The sequence below is a fragment of the Nylanderia fulva genome, unplaced genomic scaffold (genome assembly GCF_048542155.1).
Source record: "Nylanderia fulva isolate GAGA-0341 unplaced genomic scaffold, ASM4854215v1 Scaffold4, whole genome shotgun sequence".
NCBI lineage: Eukaryota > Metazoa > Arthropoda > Insecta > Hymenoptera > Formicidae > Nylanderia > Nylanderia fulva.
Window position 1 is genome coordinate 4,511,263 of NW_028190476.1, and position 23,249 is coordinate 4,534,511.

Consider the following 23,249-nt stretch of genomic DNA (forward strand, 5'->3'; position numbering starts at 1 on the left):
TTTTCTGCAAAAATTTATGTTAGATCGGCGACCGATGCAGGCTCGCATTACAGTGAACGAGCGGAGAATCCACGTGTTTAGCAATAGCATTCAATACTAAGCGATATTTAAGTTCAATCATTTGTTTTTAAACGTTGCGTATTTTATCAAAGTGTATTGTAATTTAAATACTCAATATAAATTTTGTAAAAGTTAACAGTAAGTAACACAATAACCAAGATTTTTTCATTTATGAACTTTAAAAATAATGATAAAAATTATTATATGAATGAAATGATAATATTAATGAAATAGAAATATTTCTAATATCAATTTTTTTCTGCAAAAATTTATGTTAGATCGGCGATGACCGATGCAGGGTCGCATTAATTACAGTGAATGAGCGGAGAATCCACGTGTTTAACAATAGCATGCATTCAATACTTAGCGATATTTAATAAGTTCAATTATTTTTTTTAAACGTTGCATAATATTAAGACTTGGCATATTTTATGAATAAAACAGTATTATAATTTAAATACCCAAAATAAATTTTAAAAAGATAACAATAACAAAGATTTTCACTGTCTTGTTCATATATGAACTTTAAAAATTATTATGGATGAAATGATAATATTAATGAAATAAAAATATTTTTAATATCAATTATTTTCTGCAAAACTTTATATTGGATAATTAAATTGAAAAATTACGATTAATAATGATCTTTTTTTCATACATATAATATATTTTAAGAAAAGTTGAAGATTTTTCAGAGAAGATTAAGATTCCAAGCTGTATATAAGAGAGAGAGATACTCTCTTTCTCCGTAAAATAAAAACAGCAAAAATATGATATTGTGCAAAAGTACGAGATTAACAAATGGCGACGAAAAATCGGACGATTCGCCGCGAATGAATAAAGCAGTCTAAAAACAGTCGCAGGAAAACGGATTGGTCGGGCTTCTGTGTGGTCATTTTCTAGAGGACTCGAAGAACAATCGCATTTAATCGAGTCGCCGTTTACCGAGACTCTTGCTTAAAGGAGATCCCAGATGAAACGAGAGCAAACTCGATCGTTCCGGTATCCAGGAGCCGACAAACCCTGTTTTTCCCTCTTTTTATGTGGAAACCCTCTTTAAAAAACGGCACCTCTCTTCTTCTCCGTAAAGCACATTTTTTTAAAAAGCCGTTTTCAACTGTTTAATTTCATTGAATATTTAAAATAATGTACATATTAAGTCATCAATTTGCGTGGAATCCAATTACGGATTCTCCACAGCACAAATTATACACCAAATTTGCTAAGTTTAAGAAAACAAATTACGCGATTTTATTCCGCAAAGTTAGCCGAAAGATTTACAATCGCGTCAAAAAAATATCTCGTAAATCGAGAAAGACATATACTATATACATGCGTATAATAAAAAATAAACGAAAACTTTTTTACCTCACTGATAATGAAGCTGTATAACTTCGAAAGCAGTTTAGTTATAAATTTATGTACTTGGGACCGCGCACAAGAATCTTCTATAAAATGAAACTTTATTTTTGGCGATGGTAAAGAGACACAAAAACATTTAATTCTCTCTGTGGAATTTGTAGAGTTATCTTTTCTGCTCAAAACCTCATTTAACCAAAAAATTTATATGACACATAATGTTACCATCTTTACGTTATTTATAATTTGAATCTTCATCTTCATTCTTTTCATCATCATAGTTATATCCAATTTTACACGCGCGATTTAATTCGAAGTCGATGTTTTATTTATCGAATTTTCTCTTAATACCTAATGTGTTTTAAGTTTTAATTTTTGAAAAAAAAAGAACAATACCAAAAACGTAGTCTTTATTTATATTTTTACCATTTGTTACTTGTAACTGCGACTTGTTTCACGTGATATTTGTCTCGCGAACATTGCGACATTCTACGGAAAGATGGGTTAGGTATATTCTTAGAGGTTTAAGTTAAATTGAAGCGCTCTTACCTCGAGGAAATGTTATCACGGGCGCCGACAACAACGCCAGGGGTTGTTCATCGAAATGGGATTACTTTTTTATTAAAGGGCCGCGTGATACGCATTTAGGTTTCACGACGTAAAGCAAAAATTAAGCCCAGCCTCTTCCGCGTGCAACGATTATATAAAACTTTAAAAAATATCACACCATCTTTCTCTTTCTCTCTCTTTTTGTCGATTCATAAAATTTATTTTTATCTCCTTAATTATATATTTACGATATTTGAATATCTATTAACATAATAATTCTTGATATAAATTATGAAAGTAATATCTACATTGTATATAATTTATATGCGCATGTATAATAATATCGAATAATATCAATTTGTCTTTATTAATAATTGATGTCTCTTTATTAACGAATAACATTGAGAGAGAGAGAGAGAGAGACTCTTTGAAATCTCGATAATAGGAAAAGAATCAACAAGAGTCAGTTCGCACAGATATTTGTACGTAAACATTTATATACGTTGATATATATATATATATGATATAATTGCTCCTGTAATAATCCTTTCTTTCATTCATTTTGCTTCTATAAATGATTGAACGATTGTAAAAATAACAAACGTTTCAACATAAATATTTACGCACCGAGATTTGTGTTCTGACTTTTTTTTATGATTGGACAAATCATTACCGGTAGCTAAGATTCTATTGGTTTTTTTCTTTGTCGATCCTTCTTAAACTCTTATCCTGCATTTTTTAATACAAAGTTTAACTCGATAATGTCGAATCGAATTTCATCTAATTGGGCTTCTTTTTATACCAGAAAGATATGCACTCGTTATTTAATATTTTTTCTGTTTGTCACTTATAATTTATAACCAGCTTTTTTAAAGTGATATTTTCCTCGCGAACATCGCGATATTCTGCAGAAAATTAAATTAGATACATCTAGTGTTGTGCTTAGATAATTTTAAAATTAGCTAAATAAAGATGAGCTGAAAATATGTAAATTCATCTTATTGTTAGATAAGCCGAAGATGATTTTGTATGGCGACCCATCTAGATAATATTATTTTAATTTCCAGATAATATTATTTTTGAGATATATATAAACACAATTGTAAAAAATGTAGATTATATAAAGAATATATTCATATTTTGATTTATAAGTTTTGTATCACTTACTGCTTAAGTTCTATACTACTAAAGTATTTTCATGTGCTATGACTCTAAACCAAATTATCTGAACATTATTCTACTTAATTTAGTAAAAATATATATTTTTTTCATCTAAGATGTAGATCTAAATAATACATATTTTATTATCTATATAAAGATAAGATGACGCCAAAATTATTTCATCTCGTTGATCACCTTGATAGTTTTATTGAAATAACAGCAATAATAATATTCTAAAAAGATAAAAAACCTTCAAGTGTATGTTGCATCAATTTTAGGTGAAAAACTGACATAATACGACTTCGAAATCTCGCACTCTGAAATAATCAATTATATCCCGAAGGCAAGAGAGAGAGCTCTCGAAAAAGACCGCGATCGTCTCGAGTCATTCTTCACCCACCGGTTAGTCGGCGAGATTTATAGACGCGCGAAAGGGATATCGATCGCGCGTAGACCCATCGTGTATTGTTAGTAATTGGAACATTTATGAGCCAATCAATCACTTCTGCCGTTGCAGTCCCCCCTATGCTATGGATACCGCATCAATTGGTCGGGGCGCCCTTGGGCTACTCCGTTATGTTGGAATGCTATACAGAGGCTCATCCGACTTCTTTGAATTACTGGGCGAGAGAGGACGGTCTAATGATTCACGAGAGCACTAAATACAAGGCTACGTCGACGCCCGACAAGCCTCCCTACAAGACGCACATGACTCTCACGATATCCAACATACAGGTGAGTGAATGCATTCTGCATTATAGTTTTGTGTGTGTCGATTTTGTTTCCATCTGATCTGGTTTGTTCAAACTTTTCTACACGCGTGACGTATTTATATGGAAATTACTCGTGCAAAGAAATAGACTTTTTTTCTAGTCGAGTGGAGAATTTATGATACAATGATAAAGTATAAATATACGACTCGTTGCTTTATCGATATATATATCGCGCGAAAAATTAAGCGTTGTAAATTTTTTGCGTGTTTAATAAATTAGAATTGCACGGTAATAATGGCGAAATATGACGTAATCGCTGTAAAAAAGCGTGGCTTAATCATGTGCACCGCGTTAAAATTCACGGCTGGATAATGGCACTATATCGTAAATCATCGATCGTGACGCGATGAGCGCGATAGATGAGTGTAATAAAGTACTCGTTTAAACTATATATATGTACATGTGCAAAAGAAAAAAAAGAAAAAAACATTTATCATTATTCAACAATGATAATATTAATGTCCCACAAAATACAACATAGTGACTATTAATTAGTATTTAACAGCAATATCGATTATATACATATATATCTGTAATATATATTTCATTAATTATGAAATTGAATTTTCTCAGACAAATTTTTATAATTATAAGAAAAATGTGTTGCAGTTTCTCCAAATCTTAAATTTTATAATTAATGAGGAACATCTTGTGTAATATAATTACTTTATTAAAATCTGCTTCTCTCTCAGTAATTATTCGTACTTATTAAATATATTTAACTTTTTACTATTATAGTTATAAATATTTAACAATTTATAGAATTATAAAAAAAGATTTCTCCAGAATTTCAAATTTTTACATGAGGCGAGGAATATCTTGTACTATATATATATATGTAAATATTTTATTAAAATCTCTCGTTTTAGTAACGTGTTCATTCGGTTTATTTTTAAAAAGTAGACTTATTGTTAGATGTAGTACTACAAGTAGAGAGATATATAAATATTTAATAATTTATATAATTATAAGAAATATTTTTCTCCGAAATTTCAAAATTTTACAATTAATGAAGTGAAAATATCTTGTACTACACATGTAATTATATAATTAAAATCTCTCATAGAAAGTAGATTTTGATATAGCTACAAATGCGTCGTTAAGAACCCACGTGCAGAGATAGGTATATAATAAATATTTAATAATTATAAAAAAAATCAAAGTTTTTCCCCGAATTCCAAAAGTTCACAATTAACGAGGAGAAGATATACATATATGTATATATCTCATACTACATGTAAATAATAATTAAAATCTTCTTTTAACTTTGGTAACTCGTTCATTCGGTTTGCTTTCAGAAAGAGGACTACGGTAGCTACAAGTGCATCGCCAAGAACCCACGTGGAGAAACCGACGGAACGATTCGTCTGTACAGTAAGTGTCTCTCTCTCTCGTTTTGCTTCTCCGCGTTTTGCCCCGAGCCATACCAAGCCGCGGTATACCGTTTACTAAGGTAATGACGGTTCGTCGCGAGCTGTTTGGCGCGTTTATGCCGCGTGGCTGTCATTTCCCGCTTGTTTACAAAGTACCGACGAAGACGAGGGGATAGTAGTGGTAGTTCTCAACGAACTACGTAATTTCTACGGCACACCCGTTAACGGATACACCCCCGCGGTTTGTTTCTTCGGGCGACGCGTTTCGGCGGTGCAGTTTGACACGGTTAATTCCGCTCGCCCGTTACGCGATATCTCTTCCTCTCCTACACAAATATACCCACGTTAATTACCTCCGCCTAATATTTGCCAACAGATCGTGATTCGCGGTGGCACTTCTCCCGAATTAAATCGCAACGTAGTTGGCTGTGGCTACGGGGCTTTAATGCGGCTGATTAAATACAAATAGCTTCAATATTTAGTTTTTCACTTTATTATCGATTTTATCCTTCCGCAGTATTTTATTTCTCATTTTTTTTTTAATATACGATGCATGCGTTTAATTAAGTGCGGGAGAAATTAAGAAATTATTTCGAGCTACGATCAGACATACTGCAAATATAGATGTGAAATATGCATGTATGTAACTCGTGAAAAAAAGAAAAAAGAGTATGAAAGTCGGCATATGTAGAAAGCAAATAGAATCAATGGCGCTTACGAAAACGAATGTGGGGACGAGATCACTCCATTAGTTCCGACCGGTTTTTCGCATTAGCAGCATTCAAATGAAGCGAACATTTAGCATAAAAGATTATCAATAAAAGGGAAGGGAAGAGAGATGACGAAAGGTAAATCTCTGATTCGTTTAAAAAACAACGAGGGCGTAAACGATTTTTCATGCAACGCAATACTTTTTGTTTTGTTATTAATTTTGCCACTAATTCTCTCTCTCTGTGCACGTAAATCATTTAACGAATTAGAGATTTTTTTGTCTAGACTAATTTATACATGAAACGTTATGTGAGAAATTGTTATTTTAAAAATTAATTTTATTAAAAATAGGACTCACCGGTTCGATGCGTAACAGTAGAATTGACAAACGTTGCAATCTGTAAAATATAAACACAATAAAAGTAATAAAGCGAATAATATGCCTAAAACAATTAATATCTTTATAAATATTTTTACGCACATTTTTTCATTTTATAACAAAAAAATTTTATAGTTTATGAAAAAAATTGTTTTTGTGATTGGTTTTGTGTTTAACTACATGATTGCTTTTATAAAATATAACAAATATACAAATAAGGAATAAATTATTAAAAATATAAATATATAAATTATTTAAATAAATAAAAATTTTAAACATTGCTAAAATATTTTATATGTATCTGCTTAAAAATGTATTAATTTTGATATAAATATTTTAAATATTTTGCAAAAGAAAATTTTAACTATTTCATATATGCATTATATTACGTAATAATTTAAAACCCATCGCGAAAATAAATAAATAATCAATTTTACAAGTATATATACAATGCATTACTTTGCGTTCTCAATGAAATGACAAGCAAAATATACTTTGTAAATCGATGCAAAATTTAAGGTACAAGACCAAATATATGCGACTCTAAAGATATTTAAAGAAATTATTGGAGAAAATAACATCACAATAAAATAATTTCCATTTCATGGCGCTTTTTTCGATTCTACTCTTGTATGTGAATATATCATGAAAAATATCCTCTTTGAAAGATAATCGTTTCGAATCACAATAATATATACACAACATTCACATATTATATACGAGTATATAATGTATACGAGAGTTAATTAATCGCGCGGGCTAATAATAATCCTAGAAAATAATCTTATGTATCTTCAATTATTTATCGTAATAATATATTTCGAGAGATACAACGATGACATACACAGATGACAATAACAGAAAATAACAAAATGATATTTTTATCTTTTGATAATTGCGCCGAATAAAAAATACCGAATTTTTCATTTATAATATCGCAAATAATATAAAGCCATGACATCTCCCGTATATTAATAACCAATTCGAAATTCGAGAAATATTATCTACGTGCTTTTATTTTATAACGTGTTAAATATTTAATATTAAATATTTCATGATGGAACAAATTAATTGTCATACGGTATTCGGTAGCGCTCGTCTTTGCAACGTCACAGCGCGCTATTGTTTACATGCCGTGGCCTTGCTGTCACTCGCGCGCCGAGACTCGAACGAGTTGACAGCACGAGTTGACAGCCGCTCCGTGTGTCATTGCATTAATTTTCGTGAGACGTATCGGAAGATGCCAAAAGCGATTGTTCACTTCGCTCATTATAATTACCGATAGTCAACCGTTAGAATCGTCCTAAAACCAAAATTGTATGTACTATTTGACAGGTGACGAGTGATTTTTGTCGCCGGATTTTGGATTACCGATTGTAAGTGAAATTTACCTTTCGCACGATCGTAGTTTCCGCGTTGTTCTCCCATTACGATATAATGAGGTTCGCGTCGTATACGATTAACGATTCAGGAGTGCTGTGCAAAGTGCCATACGGCCGTCGTGTTCTGCTGATTAGTGCGCGCGCGATCGTAATTAACCGTGTTTGCGCGAGCGAGCGTGAGTGAAGGAGACACAAGGCCGAAGAGAGAAAGCTGAGAAGGATCGGAGAAACATTGATGATGCTTCGTAATAATGAATATCATTTATAAAAACAAAAAGTGATAAATAAAAAGGCCAACTTATTGAGCAATTATTAGAGTTGTTCAGTCAAATAAAATTTATTCCATGTATAAACTATTAAACATAAAACATTATGTGAAAGCTACAATTTATTTGACTGAACAACTCAATAAGTTGGCCTTTTTATTTATCACTTTTTGTATTTACAATATACGAGCGAAACTTTGTATCAATTGATCATTTATAAAATATTTAATTTATTCTTAATTAAAAAAAAAAGAAAGCATAATATATGTGATATATGAGTCAAAATTCGTAATAAAATCGTCCAATTTTTTTTTTTTTTAATATCGCGGATATAATTATTGTGGAAACGGATAAAAAAATGTTCTAATTATATTACGAGTGTGATATTTTCTCTAACAAAAATAAAAATAATTTTTTGTTCATTCGTTTAGAAAATTAAAAGCGAGCACAATATGCATACGACGCGGACAGATTATTGAAAAAAGCATTTCCACGATGAAATCCTATGTATTTGTCGGGCTATCGGCGCAACGTGGCGCTAATGCTGAATTATTGATATCCCCTAAAGGGATGCAGGATTAACCGCGCACTAAGAGTCATGTCCCATAATCAAATGCGTTGCGGAGTTGTGTACAAGCATTATACATTCTGCCCTGAGGTGCATAATTGCTAATTATTGCAGACGCTTAGCAGCGTCAAATATTACTTGCATTATATAATTCTCTTATGACGTTAATCGCGGTATTTATATTAATATATAAGCAAATGCTCGTAAATATAATGACAAAATTGCAAAAGTAAATATTTTTGATAATAAAACCTTACAACGGAATATTCAATAAATTATAAATAAAACACTACTGATGGGGTAAAAATTAATATTCTCATCACACGCGGAGCGAAATGGACAAGCAAGGAGAAGAGCGTGCGCACTTTTTTCGTCCCATTTAAAATCGTCGATTTGAAATCGACTGTGACCATTCCATTGTTCCGTCCACGAGCGAGAGGATGGGAATTCGAAGAAGAAGAAGAAGAAGAGAAGAAGAAGTAGAAGAAGAAGCCAGACCAGAAAAGAATTCGAATTTCTCGGAGCGTCTCCAAAGGGGAAGCGGAGAAATAACTTCGGAAAGTCCGGCCAAAGGCATCGGGCAGGAGAGAGGACTGTCTAGAGAAGAGAAGCAAACAAACCTACTTCTAGTACAGTCGGCAACAACGTCGCCGATGAGGGAGGGAAACCCGGGTTTCTCTGGGAAAGCGAAAAGGGTCGGGTCGAAATTAAGTGGCCGTAGTTAGAGATATGTCGGCCGAGTTTTATTAAGCGACATAAAAAAGAGATTTGTAGACTGACTGAAGAAGACACCCTCTCCTTCCGGAGGTAGTCGCGAGGACGATTCCGGTCGCGGGGTTTCGTCTGGCGGCAGTAAAGAATAGGGGAGACAAGTCGAGGGATGACGCCGAGATATGAATTTATTATTAAGGACCGCCTAAGGGGCAAAGTACCCCTGTTTCTTGATATCCGAGTACTTGGTACCCGTGTCTTACCTCGTCTTTACCCTCTCGAGGCCTCTTTTTTTTTTCATCGTACCTTTCTTGCCTCCGCATCTCGACCTCGCGAGAAAGCTCGAATTCCCCGGCTAATTTATTCCATAGCCGAGTCAAACTGCTATTTGTAGCGGCGTTGAAGCGCGGGCTTAGTATGCGAAGAGTGACGGAAGAGAGAAGAAGGTGAAAACTTACTTGCTGCGGTCGCAAAGGATAGTATAACAATATCGTATTCATTTGGCACCCCTTCACCCCCGTGATTTTCTCAGACCAGAGCTTCGTATACATAATGCAACGTCCACCCTCTGATTCAACCGCTCTAAATGTCGCTGCTAAAACGTGGATTTAATAAACGGCCGCGCTTTGTCGACCTTCGTAAATGTCATTTTTCGGCCCCCTCGGTTCTCGAACATATTTGCTTATGCATGGAATTGTACCTACAATCTGTCTCGAAACATATACAGGGTGTCCGGTAACTGACGGATCAACGATTACAAATGGATTCTTTGGTCAATTTGGGAACGATTTTTCCTCAGCGAAAATGTCATCATTTTTTACAACTTTCCAATATTTGTCATTATGTATCTTTATAACTAAGCCTCGAATTAAAATTTTATTATAGTAAACTCTACCTGAAATTAACTGAAGAATGTAATTCAAAAAACCCATTTTTTTCAATCGCTTATAACTCAAAAATTATTGACTTCTCAACATTTTTGCTAAGGAAAAATCGTCTCCAAATTGGCCAGAGAATCCGCCCTTGATCATTGGTCCGTTAGTTACCGGACACCCTGTATATAACGATCTAAAAAATTTCTTCCGATATTATAAGGGCCAATTATTATGCCTCATTAATGTAAATTCTTGTTATAATTTTTGACAAACTGTGCGTCGCTCTAACAATCGTTGCAATCGTATTACATCTTCAATTTGCATTTCCAAGTTTTTTTTGCCGCGCTCGAGATTGTAAAGCTGTACATTCGCGAGACGATTACAATGTGACTTTCGACCGTAAAAATCCCTTAACGCTTAACAAGGTCTTAATGAAATTCTTGCAAACGGAAAACTTGTGTCTCAAATTCCTCCCGCAAATCCATACTGAGTTGTCGGACTTTGAGAACTTTCGCGGTCGCGCGGTATCGCGGCACGCAAAGTTGTACGAGCTTTTCATTTGGATTTGAGAATTTCACTAACGAATTCTTCAGCGTAAGATGCAAACGAAGCCGCGGCCCGGCGTGACTTTGATAAATTTGTTGTGAAACTCTTTCTGCACATGCATTCCGGAAGCCGGTAACGCAGCGGCACTTAGCAATTTCACCGTCGGAGTTACACGGAGGAACGAATTTCAACGAGAATCTCGTTTAGATTTTGAAACGTTGTTGCGGCGAGCATTTTCTCGCCGAATTTTTACGCAGACAGTATCTAACGAAGTTATATTCTTAACTTATCCGCGAGAGAGATGCCGCGAAGAGATATATATTCATTCCGACTGTTTCTCTCAACTGTATTAACACACTTGATATGTATGTATGTAATGTATGTACGTGTCTCTCGAATAATTTCACGAATATTACAACGTCAGAAAATACAGTTCCGTTCATTGTTTGACGACGTTCGCTGTAATATTATTATTATATTTATACATTCTTTTATCAAATATTTTGGTGAAATACAAAGCCAGTTTGCGTTATTACTTGCATTTTACTTGGAATTTTATTAAGCGACAAATTTATGAAAAAAAAAAAAATTACAAAGAATTGCTATTTAAAATTCGCTGTAAATTTCTAAACATGAGAAACATTATACATTAAATTTTTTTAAATAAACTTTTCGCAATTATTTTGTTACTTAAAAAACAAAATACTGTTAAATATTATTTTTCATTTAAAAGAAGAATAATTTTCTTATTTAAAACACGAAAAAAACGATGTGTAATGTACAGTGAAAGCGTGAAATATAAATGCGTGCATTAAAACTGCAATTCCTTCGCAGAATGGGACTTGCGATCATAATTTACAGTGGAAAATCGCGTGAGATTTCACGTCGAGGAATTCGCCGATGAATTTTTTATTCCGTGAGGCGGGCAAGCATAACTACTTTCACGTCGGCGGACAGTTTTGAACGGCGCGATATCGCGAAATTCCTCTATTACTCCGGCCGCGCTTTAATTATGAATTGATCATACTTTCGCAAACTCGGCAGACACAAAACGGGGGCGCCTTTCCCTCTCTCCTCCCTATCTGGCACACCTTTCTATAACTTCGTCAGCGCGCACGGAGGCGTAAAAATTTTGTACCAGGTTGTATGGAGACCTTCGCTGTCTACCTTCGAGGCATGAGTTCGGTGCCGCATGGCCGAAACTTTAACGTAGAAAGCCTCGGGGTCGCTTGGGTTTGAAACTTTTGTCCCTCTCGTTGAGTCGCGATTCTTAGTAACCACCCCGGATTCAATAAATTATTTATGATGCAACGGACGAGCAAATTTTACACTCTCGTTTGCGTCGCACCCCGGTAACGTCATAGTATTGCGCAACTTTGGCGATATTCTTATACCATCAACATTGTTATCTCTGTCCGGTTTTCTTCTTTTTTCTTTTACCAAAACGATTAAAGCGATACGATTTATCGCCTTGTGTTTACAGCATTGTTAACGATATTTAGAAGCTCGAAAATGCGACAAAATATATATGTTAAAAATTCTCTATACATTACGAGTGTAAAATATAATTTAATAAAAAAACTCATTTTAAAAAATTATTTTTATAATCTTTTTGACATTTAATACAATTTAATACAATTTTCACCTCAAAAATATTCCATCGAAAATATTCTATTATAATTTTTGAGAAATTTTAAGTTAAAATTGTAAAAAAGATTATTCAGCGCCATTAAAAAATTTGGAGACTGAATTACTTTCTTTCTCGCGTATTAAAAAATAATTTTTTATTCATAATTGAAGAAAAAAATAATTTTTTATTCAATTATGCAATACAATTGCAAAAGAAATGTTTCATGCTTAACGATGTAATATAGATTACGTAGTCTAAATGACTTCATACAAAATTAGAAAAATAATCGTACATTATCATAACGCACATAATGTTACATAGTTGGGAATAATGCATTGCTGCGATATGACATTTTCCGGAAATTGAGAGTTTATTTTTAATGGACGTGTTTTTTTTTTTTTTTTTTTTTTTTTTTACTTACATGCTCGAAATAATTATGAACGGGGAACCTTGTTAGCTAAATTTGCTCTGTGCTTTACGTGAATGGAAAAGATTACGCGCACATTTTTTGTGTCAAATTCCATCGATATACTGATACATCGCTTTTCGCACACTAACGCGCAATAACGAGGATGAACATTTTGCTTGTAAAACTAAGTCACGAAATCTATTAACATCCTTCGAACGATTTTCCACATTCTTGGTATAATCATGAATATTCATAGCAACTCCGTAGCTATATTTCCGAAGGTGAGAAAATCTTAGAACAAGGGGAAATTAACTTTATGCCTCGATGCTGCACAAAAACGGAGAGAGACAGAGAGAGAGAAGTGCCGTTTTCCGACACATTTTGTCTCTACCGTGAAAATTTCGCATGGTGTATTTTTAATAGCCGCACGGTTGAATTAATTGCGGAGTAGCGGACGCTGCTTCGTTACCTCCTGAAAGGTAAATTCGTTAAATATCTCGTTCTCGCGCCAACAATATGCGTACATACATATTTGCGTATGTATTAGAAACGCGGAAGCGGACGACAACTACTTTTTATGAGATTGTCCCGGATTTACCGCCACGCAAAACCACGGAAATGGGTCAACGAGGAAAAATACGTATCTTCTCGGCGGAGGAATATCTTCGAGAAATAATAATAACAAAATTACTTTTTGCGCGCGGAACGTATCGATGTATCTAGTTCATCAGTTAATTAATTAGTTGTTCCGCGGGTGTACACGCTTTCTTTTCATTACACCGTTATTGGTTCCTGCTATCTAGACGCGTTACACATTTTTACATCTGTTATTTTTTTATAGTATACATATAAATAATTGGAATAACATATATGTATATGTGTGTACGATATTTTTATTAAAATTATTAAGAGGTAAAAGAATCCCCTGTATACACACTGTTTTTCGCGTTTAAAACGTTGGTAAAATTAGTTTGTAAAATGTTGTCAGGGTTAATGTATATTTAAATTTAGCAATTAAAATCTCTACATTATTTTTAAAATGCTAAAACTTGATTCTCCATGTTCAAAAAATGTGTATTAATTAAAAATTTAATTGTAAGAATATATTTCGCGCTCTGTGTGTAATTTGAATTTCATATGTTGTATAACTTGACACATATTACTAAAGAGAGTTTTATACTTTTAATTGATAACGGTGACAAACAAATTCATATAATTTTATATAATTTAGATAATTGCACGAGAAAGCTTTATCTCATCGATTTATTAACGTTGAGATCAAATTACTTTCGCAAGACCCCCGACATTTGTAAACCATAAGTTACTGTTAAATGCATGTCGCGCTAACACACTATTATTGCTAATAGTAAATCAGAGAAGGTAAAGAAAAAAAAAAAAGAAGAAGAAAGACACGAAAAAGAGAGAAACTTACATTCTATTGCGGGAAACCACGCAAAGCGAACAGCTTAGAATAGAAGCCGTTCCAAACTGAAACTCATCAATCTAGGGGATTCCGTCTACAGTTCCTATCAGTCGTGCCCCGCCAACGGAAGGTAATGAAAGAAAAAGTGTCGTCGTCTGTGTCAGCTTTAATTGTCATCCTTTATTGGACGGTCACTCATTCCCGCGTCGAGGTAGTTAGGGGTAGTTGAGGGTGGCGATGTGTAAGTTCGGATCTCACTCTGGCACGCACAGAGGGGTCGTTTCATCCCCCTCGCGGGAAGATATCTCTGAGAAAGAGACGCCGAATGAAAGAGCGATGGCGAGTTCGCTTGTATAATTCATGGGACCACCCGGCGTTCGTGGTCGATGGATCCAACCCTGCGTGCCACGCTGTACCCAATCTCTCTCTCTCTCTCTCTCTCTCTCTCTCTCTTTGCGATAGTAACCCCCGCAGCATCTCAATGCTGACCGACCGGCAGATTAGCCCAAGGAAATTGCCAAACTTCTCGTCGCTCCGGCAAGGAAAGTCGATTCCGAAAGTCGTTCCTCAAACGGCCAGTAACGTCGCCGCCGGGCGACTTCACCCCCTACAGGCTTCTTCGTCCCTTAAACAAACTGATGCGCCGTAACTTTGTTCCCCTCCAGGTTCTCCTTTTACCGAGGATAGAGAAGAGAGGGAGTCTATATAACGTATCCCAGTACTTGCGTTCGCGAGAGGATGAAGAAGACGCGAAACGCAGAAACAAACAATAATATTTGGTTCGGCGAGAAGATAAATTGCTACCCGCCGCTGTCAAAAGTTTCGGCACTAATTTCTTCTGATAATCCACCGTAAAATAATACATTTAGTAATATACGGTATTAGATTACTACTGTAGCGATAGATTACTTGCGCGCGCGTTTACGCCTGATATGTTCGAAATAATCGACATTTTCTCCTGGAAAATCCACGATTAATTAATTACATTTGAATTAAATAATTTGAATACTAATCGGCGCGCACTTGTTGAACGAAATGCGCATATATGCTAAAGAATCGATCATTCAATCACTGTACTATTTTCTACGAATACATTCCAATTTTGCATACCAAAGTTTTCCAATAGCGAGATCAAATACATAATTAATGCTGGAAATCTGCTTCAATTATACATTGCGAATTCACTATGAGAAATTGTGCGCGCGTTTTACACTCGTTCAATGAAATTTCCAATTACATCGCGACAGTGACGAAAGTAAATAAGCGGAAGATGAGACGCCACGAAACTGGCGAAGGAATCCTCAATCGGCGTCAGTTCGGCAAATGGAGAAATATATATATAATCTATGTATGGTAATGCGATTAATGGGATGGGTTCGAGAAGAGTGGCGAGTGAAAGGAGAACGAAACGAAGAAGTCGCGTTAAAAAGAAAATCCTCTCCCGAGAGAGAGAGAGAGAGAGAGAGAGAGAGAAAGAGGAGAAAATATTTCCATAAAATCCTCGGCGGCGACGATGCCGAGGGAAAAGGCAATGTTAGTTCTCGTTCGGTGAATTCGCCGGAATCCAAAATCCGTCCTCTCGCGGTTTGTCGCATAGCCTGCTTGATTCTCAGACGTTACGCAACGCGAGAGATTTCATCCCGCCGTAAAATACAACTTTCCCCTAGACTCTCTGTGTTTCTCTCTCTCTCTCTTCCTCTCTTTGAGGAGAGAAGCACTCTCTTCGCGAGCTTGTCTTTCGAAACTTCGACGTCCAAACGACACGTTGGAGGATGAATTTCTAACCGTTTATCAACACATTAAATATCACGAGAGATGTTAATTTACACTTCGAGAGAGGGAGAAAGCTTTATATATCTAACAATAATAAGTTTAGATGTGAGAACATTGTGTAACGTTACTTGTTCCGAGTTTACGTAGTCACGATAAGGTGTGTGAAAATAGTTTTGAACATTGTTGGAAAATTTCGATGTATCTCGAGAGAAATAACAAAGAAATGCCAACTATTTAGAATGCATCATTAGAACAAAGAGAAATAGCAATTTAGTAATTAAATTAATTCCTCTCGTCTAGACGTGCTTCATTAAAGTCTATGTTCCATTTACACTTTTCCCGATTACGTGTTGCGCGAATCTTGACTCGGGACAGGATCAGCCCTGAGGCTGGTGTCGAAAGCAGATAATATGGATAGGGAACTCGGACGATAATAATCTAGAATGTTTCGAGAGAGACAGCTCGCGCAGTTATTTTGAGCGAGAATAATTGTTGAAAGCCGTAATAACACAAGTAAAATATATCGTATTAAACTGACTCAGTTCTCAATTACTGCATAAAAAACTTTTACATAGCAAACATTATTCGACAAATTAATATAAGAATAATTAAGATATAATAATATTTGTGCTTAGATGATTTTAAAATTAGCTACAATAAATAAAAATGAGATGAAAATATGTAAATTCATCTTATTGTTAGATAAGATGAAGATGATTTCGTTTTAAATACCTGTATATCTAGATGAAAGATAAAATTATATGGCGATTCGTCATTCAAGATAACTTCCAGATAATATTTCCAGATTATTTTTAAGATTGCTTATATAAATATAAACAGTTATAAAAAAATGTAAATTATAAAATATATAAAAATTAATTCATACTTTTATTTACAAGTTTTTATCATTTATTGTTTAAGTATTTTATGTGCTATGTCCACATTAAAGATAACACTTTTTTCATCTAACATCTAGATAATCATGTATATAATTTTATGTAGATAATAGTAAACACTATATAATATTGATATAATCTGTAATATATATAATATATAATTATATAAAAAAAAAATATATAAATTTTTGTTATATGTACAATGTACATATATAAAATTTTATTTACGCATTTTTTCTAGACGTAACCAAAAGAGTAGACATAATAATATAAATTATGTGCAACATCGTTAGGAATTTATTAAAAAATTAAAAAAAATTTTTTTACTTATAAGTAAATGTTGTGGAATGTTGTAATGGTGCGAAAATCGAAATTCCTCGATCACAGCAGTGAAGTTTGAAGTATAGCCGGTGGCACGCGTGTCCTCACGGACAAACGACGACGTGTCGTCGAGCGTTTAGTAGTCACGCGTCGGAATCGGGAAGCCGGAAATGACAGTGGCTGGAATCCGAGGTGGCAGACGGTATAACGTATCGAGAGCCGAAGGAATGAAAGGAAGGGGGGAGGGGGACCACGGGGGGGGTATCGCCATAAGGGAGACTCGCTGACGGCGGTAAGATTGATTGGAGTCACGGGATGGAAAATTAACGGTCTAGCCCGGGTGGTCCAGGGTTGGGCCAAAAGGTGCAGGAAGGCGCCGCAGTCGAGGGATGGCGCCGTGACAGTCGCCGCATACTAATTCCCTGCCACCCCTTTCTCTCTCTCTCTCTCTCTCTTTCTCTCCCTTTTCCATCCCCTTATCTCCCCTTAGCTCTACGAGCTGTTTTAGCTACCCTTAACCGCGCACATCCACGCCCTCGGATGGACGACCATGCTTTCGCGAGGAAATGCCTTTCCGACGAGCACCATTGGCTACTGTGTATCGAGAGATCACCGTTTAGAAATACGGTCCCGGTGAACACAAAGGCGAGGGCAGCCTTGATAGAATTATAACTACGTTACCGAACATACCGCGGCGCTTTTGATCGTTAAGGAGTCTATTTACTCAGAAACTCTCTCCCTCTCTCTACGAAATGCGAAACTCGTCGTAAAAGGATTTTTCTTATGAAGGACCTGTCGTCGGACCTGTCAAACGAGAAAGAGAGAGTTGTTTCGCATATGACTCGTCCCCAATCGACTCCCTTTGTCACGTACGGGGAGACTCCATTCCATAATCACTGGGTCGGTAATCCCGCGGGATATCAAGGCGGATCGTCGCAACATCCGCCTTGAGACTCACCTGACTAACGCCAGGTTAATGGATCGATGCGTTAATGTGACGGATCGTACGTCGGTAATTATCAAAGAGGACTTTGACTCCGTTTGTGTGAGGTGCACCCCCGGCGAAGTGTGTTTAATGCGAATTTGTGTGTTTGTATGTGTGTAAACATATATTTCGGCCTTATCGTTAATTGGATCAAACGGTCGAGCGTCTTGGATCGATACGTTAGTATAAGGGATTTCGTCACGAGTAATTACAATAGACGTGTAGCGGCGGTCGCTGACAAAGGCACCTCGTTGGCCTATTGTCTCCCGCGGAATTGGGTTACGCGATCGTAACCCAACGAAGGGCTGGCAATTTCCTGCTTGTCGCGCCGCGCCGAGCAGATTCGATGACGCTTACGGCAAATTATTTCCTACGCCGATCTGTCGTCGATTTAGTTAATGATCGCGGTCCGACCGCAATAATGGCGGCGATTGGTGGGCGCAATCCTAACACGGCGATTTTCAGTTCAAACCCCCACGCGTAATTTAATCATTACCATGAGCGTCTACAGAGAGTGTTTGCCCTCCTTGAAATCGGTGAAAGAATTAAGCACATTTGCTCTCCTTTCGAAAACACTGGAATTTATTTGCATATTTAATATGACAGAAAGAAAATTTAAGAAAATTAGGAAATAATAAAAAATTCTTTGGGATCGATTCAATACTTATATATTCTTTCACGATAAAGATATATCGGGAAGCACGTTAATTTTTGATAAAACGTTATTATATCGGGAAAATGTTTGGCGAAAATAGTTACAAAAATAGAAAATAGAGAATAATATTCTTTTCGCTAAATTTGTCTCAAGCTTTTATTAGAAATTAATTTACGAAAGTAAAAACAGGTAAGCTGTAGTCATCCCCACGATATTTTTATCAAAAGAAAACTATCCTTAAATTGATTAAAAAATATTATATACTTGAGGAGACATTCCAATTTCATATATTGTAAACTTTATGATTTTGCCTCTTTTTTTATTCAAAAATGCCATCGTTGCAATTATCTAAAATGTGCTTTTCTTACCTGAATTAATCTCTCTTTGATACCTTAAATTTATTACACGGTATACCCGACATTCATGCAAATGGAGTTATTGATTTCCCGTTTGTATGTAATTCATACTATGTTAGGATGCGCTGACAATTACTCGCGCAATGAATAACATTTACGCTAAACAATATTTGAACATCTTGCGTACATCTCCATCTGTAATCGCAGAAGGAGAAATTGGATGGCAGGCAGATGAGCCCGTGGGAAAGGGAGAAACGGAGCGTTAGTGACGTACCGATGAAAAGGGATGATGCTATTAGACTAATTAAGGCGTCTTAAGATTTTAATGAATTCTCCTTGCTCGCTAGCGATGATAAGTCAAATTGGTACATGTAAATGTTCGAGAGGTATGAATTTTCAACAAACAAAATTGCGATTTTTGCATCTTTTACGATCCGTTATATGATTTATGTGCTCCAGTTGTATTTACGAAGTTATTGTCGAGTACAAAAATATTTTCGCGCAAAAGTGTTCTTCCCTGATATAATGAAATTTTCGTTATAATTTAACGATAACTATTATTAATTGACGGTTATAAATGATGTGTATCGAGGAATCTTCAATTTAAATCCGGATCAAATGACACAATTGATTTTCCCAATATATATATATTTCGAGATTTCGGTGAAATCACACGTTCATATTTAATCGAGTATAATGAGAGAGTTGATTCGTCGCCGTCACGTTAACTGGTTCAATCATCAATCAGCCCGACGAAGCTAAATGGTCAGGACAACGGGTTTTAATATCTCCCGAGGAAAATAAAAGTTAGTGCGATAAATCAAAGGTGAAAAGTCGCTGCCTTACTTTCTCTCTCTCTCTCTCTCTCTCTCTCTCTCTGTCTCTGTCTCACTCTCACCTAGCGTCTCCTTTTCTTTTCCCTCTTTCATCTTCCTCTCCTCTGCCTCCCTCTTCTCGCTCTCTCACTTTCTTCTGCTATCTCGCTTTTTTCCTCATTGCGTTCTCAGCTTTAATCTTTCTGCCTTCCATCGGTGACTTGCAAAAGTGATAAATGAATTTTACCCACCGCGCGTGCCATATTTATATCTATAAAACTGGATAATATTCCCTCGTAATAACCATGATGACGCGCGCACGATGACAATTTCCAACAAATGTAATTTGTTCGTTCGTATAGTATATCGAAGTATTGATTTTCACTTGCGCGCGTGGGAGTGCATCAGAGGCAGTAATAATCGCGAATTTAACGCGATTTCTTCTTCCGATTTTCCACGATGAAACTATTATTAATTCCAGCTCCGCGTCCGTGTACAGAGATAAATGTCGCGAGATAAAGCCGCACGGGGGGCTTCATGCTGCGTTGTTCTAATTTTTGCGGCAAACATCGTAGCCGCGAGCGAGTGAAACCGGGTTGAAAGTCATTTAGGTATTATCTTACAGAAAAGACGGCGGCTACATATTTGCGTTACGTTCGCGTGTGTAAACACGTCTGCCGAGGCGCATACTTTGTCATCCCTATCCTATTTACCTTGGGGAGAAACGCATCTTCCCGCAGTATGCATCGCGTGCCACTTCTCACCACCCTCTGTCGACGTGGTAATCGCTCAGATACGCTCGTAACAAATAGCAATGACCTCGTTCGATGCGCGTCTATTTTATCGCACGTCTGCTTAAAATTTTAGCAACAGACATCGCTAAAATCACGTCTCGAACGTAAATAATCATTTCTAAATTCAGCCACAAATGGATGATAATTATAGTTTAGTTCGTATAGAATTAATAATACAGACTCTACAATTCCAGAGTTTTCAAAAGACTTTTCAGACAATACCAAGTCCAAAATTGGCGCATAAGATATGTTTTAAGATTTCTTAAAGCTGTCTTAATGATTTCTTAATGATATATTATGCGTCAGTTTTAGACTTGGTGCTGTCTGGATTGATTCCAAATTTTGAGAAAGACTTGAATTGAAATTAAAATTGTAATATAGGTTATTTTAACGTATCTTTATCTGTTACAACTGCGACATATATTGGTTTTCATTTTATTCAAAACTAAATACAAAGTTGCAACTTTTCGATTAAATATTAAGTCTATTGTGAGAAAGTTATAAATTCATATAATCATGCACAGTCTATTAACATATATCGAACATTTCTTATCTAAAATTATATATTTTGATTTAAGAATTCTTCCGGTCGGCAAATAGATGTCAAAACAAACTCAAAATAACTAAATCAATCTTCTAAATATCACAATTAAAATTTTCTCAAACTTCTTTGTATATGGAGCATAAAAAACTATAATTATTATCCATACATTTTCTTTGTTGTATATATAATAAAAAAGGTAATGGTCTATATATATAAAATTACACAGTCTATTTTTTGTGCACTTTTGCAATATTTGTAATATAAGCTATTCAATTTTATGAATAATATTGAATTTATGATTCATGTTGGTATTTATAGTATATTAAGGCACACAATATATTTTCGCCAATTTGATACTTAATTTTTCTAGCTTTGTGTTTTATACATTTGTTTATTGTTTCAATGGATAATATATTTCAACGTTACTTGAAAAGAACCTATTTATTTTCTGCATCACTCAAAAATTTATTTAAAAATTAAAAATTAAAGAAAACTTACATTAATAGAGAGAAAAATATCGCAAACTAGATTAAACATATATTTAATTCAATCTTAAATGTAAGTTTAATCTAGTCCATTTATTTTATCTATCTACAATCTACAACTATAATCTACAAATCCGTTACCTTAAAATTAAATAAAAGTTTATCTCACTCACCAATGCGCAATAGCGGAGTAATTGATGTTCAAGTTATACGTTTTCTCTGTAACATACAAATATAAAATCCAAATTACAGCAACGTTTAAATTAATTATTATTTCAAAAAATTATTATTGAAAGTGGCGCACTTTATATTTGGCGTATAAAAATAATAAACTCACCTTAGGGTTGCTTCGTCAGTGCCCGATGCCTCTCCTAGGCCTTCTTCTCCTCTCAAATTGTCAGGGTCGTAAGTTCGTTGACTACGCACGACACTTTTAACGGCACTCTCGCACTTACGCGCGATACTTTAACGGCACTCCCGCACTCGTATGCGCGACATTAATGGCACTCCCGAATTTTATACGTAGTCTCTGTAATATACAAATATAAAATCCAAATTACAGCAGCGTTCAAATTAATTATTATTTCAAAAAATTATTATTGAATGCGGCGCACTTTATATTTGGCGCATAAAAATAGTAAACTCACCTTAGGGTTGCTCCGTCGGTGCCCGATGCCTCTCCTAGGCCTCCTTCTCCTCTCAAATTATCAGGGTCGTAAGTTTGTTGACTACGCATGGCACTTTTAACGGCACTCCCGCACTCGTACGCGCGATACTTTAACGGCACTCTCGAATTGTATACGTAGTCTCTGTAACATACAAATATAAAATCTAAATTATAGCACCGTTTAAATTAATCACTATTTTAAAAAATTATTATTGGACGCACCGAACTTTATATTTGATGCATAACAATAATAAACTGTATATAAATATATAATAAAATAACTTTATAAATAAAAAAAAGTTTTCTTAAGTAGAAACTTTTATAGGTTTGTATAAATATTTATAATCTCTAAGTTTCTCTTGTTTAAATTTTACGCAAATTTTACGCGTGGTCCATTTCAAAAAATAGTATTTCAAAAAATTATTATTGGACAGAAAGATCTAAGTTATTCACCAGTGAAAGATTTTTTCAAATCGATTCAGTAGTTTTTGAGAATAAATTTGACACCTTTATCTCTTTATATATTAGTGGTATAAATAAAAGATAGGTTCTAATGTTTATGTCATCGAAAAGTCGCAGCTACAAAAGTGTCCTAATTTTATTCACTCTATCTTTTTTCATCTCGTACGATCTTATTCACCGATGTTTAGCAAAGATGTTATAGCTGTCCGTACACGGACAGTCACAGCTAGTTGTAAATTCGGTCAATGACGTTTTCGCCAAGGACAAACGAAATTACGGATAATTATTCAGGTACATACCTCCGAATAAGTTACACGGAAG

General features: G+C 35.1%; 1 protein-coding gene and 1 long non-coding RNA gene across 2 annotated transcripts in view; one reads left to right on the top strand and one right to left on the bottom strand.

Moving 5' to 3' along the window:
* Nucleotides 1-23,249, top strand: part of LOC114936231 (lachesin) — a 232,193-nt gene that overhangs the window by 189,546 nt on the left and 19,398 nt on the right. Inside the window, exons 6-7 of the mRNA XM_029309361.2 lie at nucleotides 3,647-3,864; nucleotides 5,201-5,276. Of these exons, the coding sequence (XP_029165194.2) occupies nucleotides 3,647-3,864; nucleotides 5,201-5,276 (294 nt within the window). The remainder of the gene's footprint in view (nucleotides 1-3,646; nucleotides 3,865-5,200; nucleotides 5,277-23,249) is intronic.
* LOC114936232 (uncharacterized) lies at nucleotides 6,345-22,586 on the bottom strand. The gene is made up of 4 exons (XR_014925452.1): nucleotides 22,447-22,586; nucleotides 22,137-22,328; nucleotides 21,973-22,018; nucleotides 6,345-6,384 (listed from the first exon to the last, which is right to left on the bottom strand). It is a non-coding gene; the product is annotated as an uncharacterized LOC114936232 (long non-coding RNA).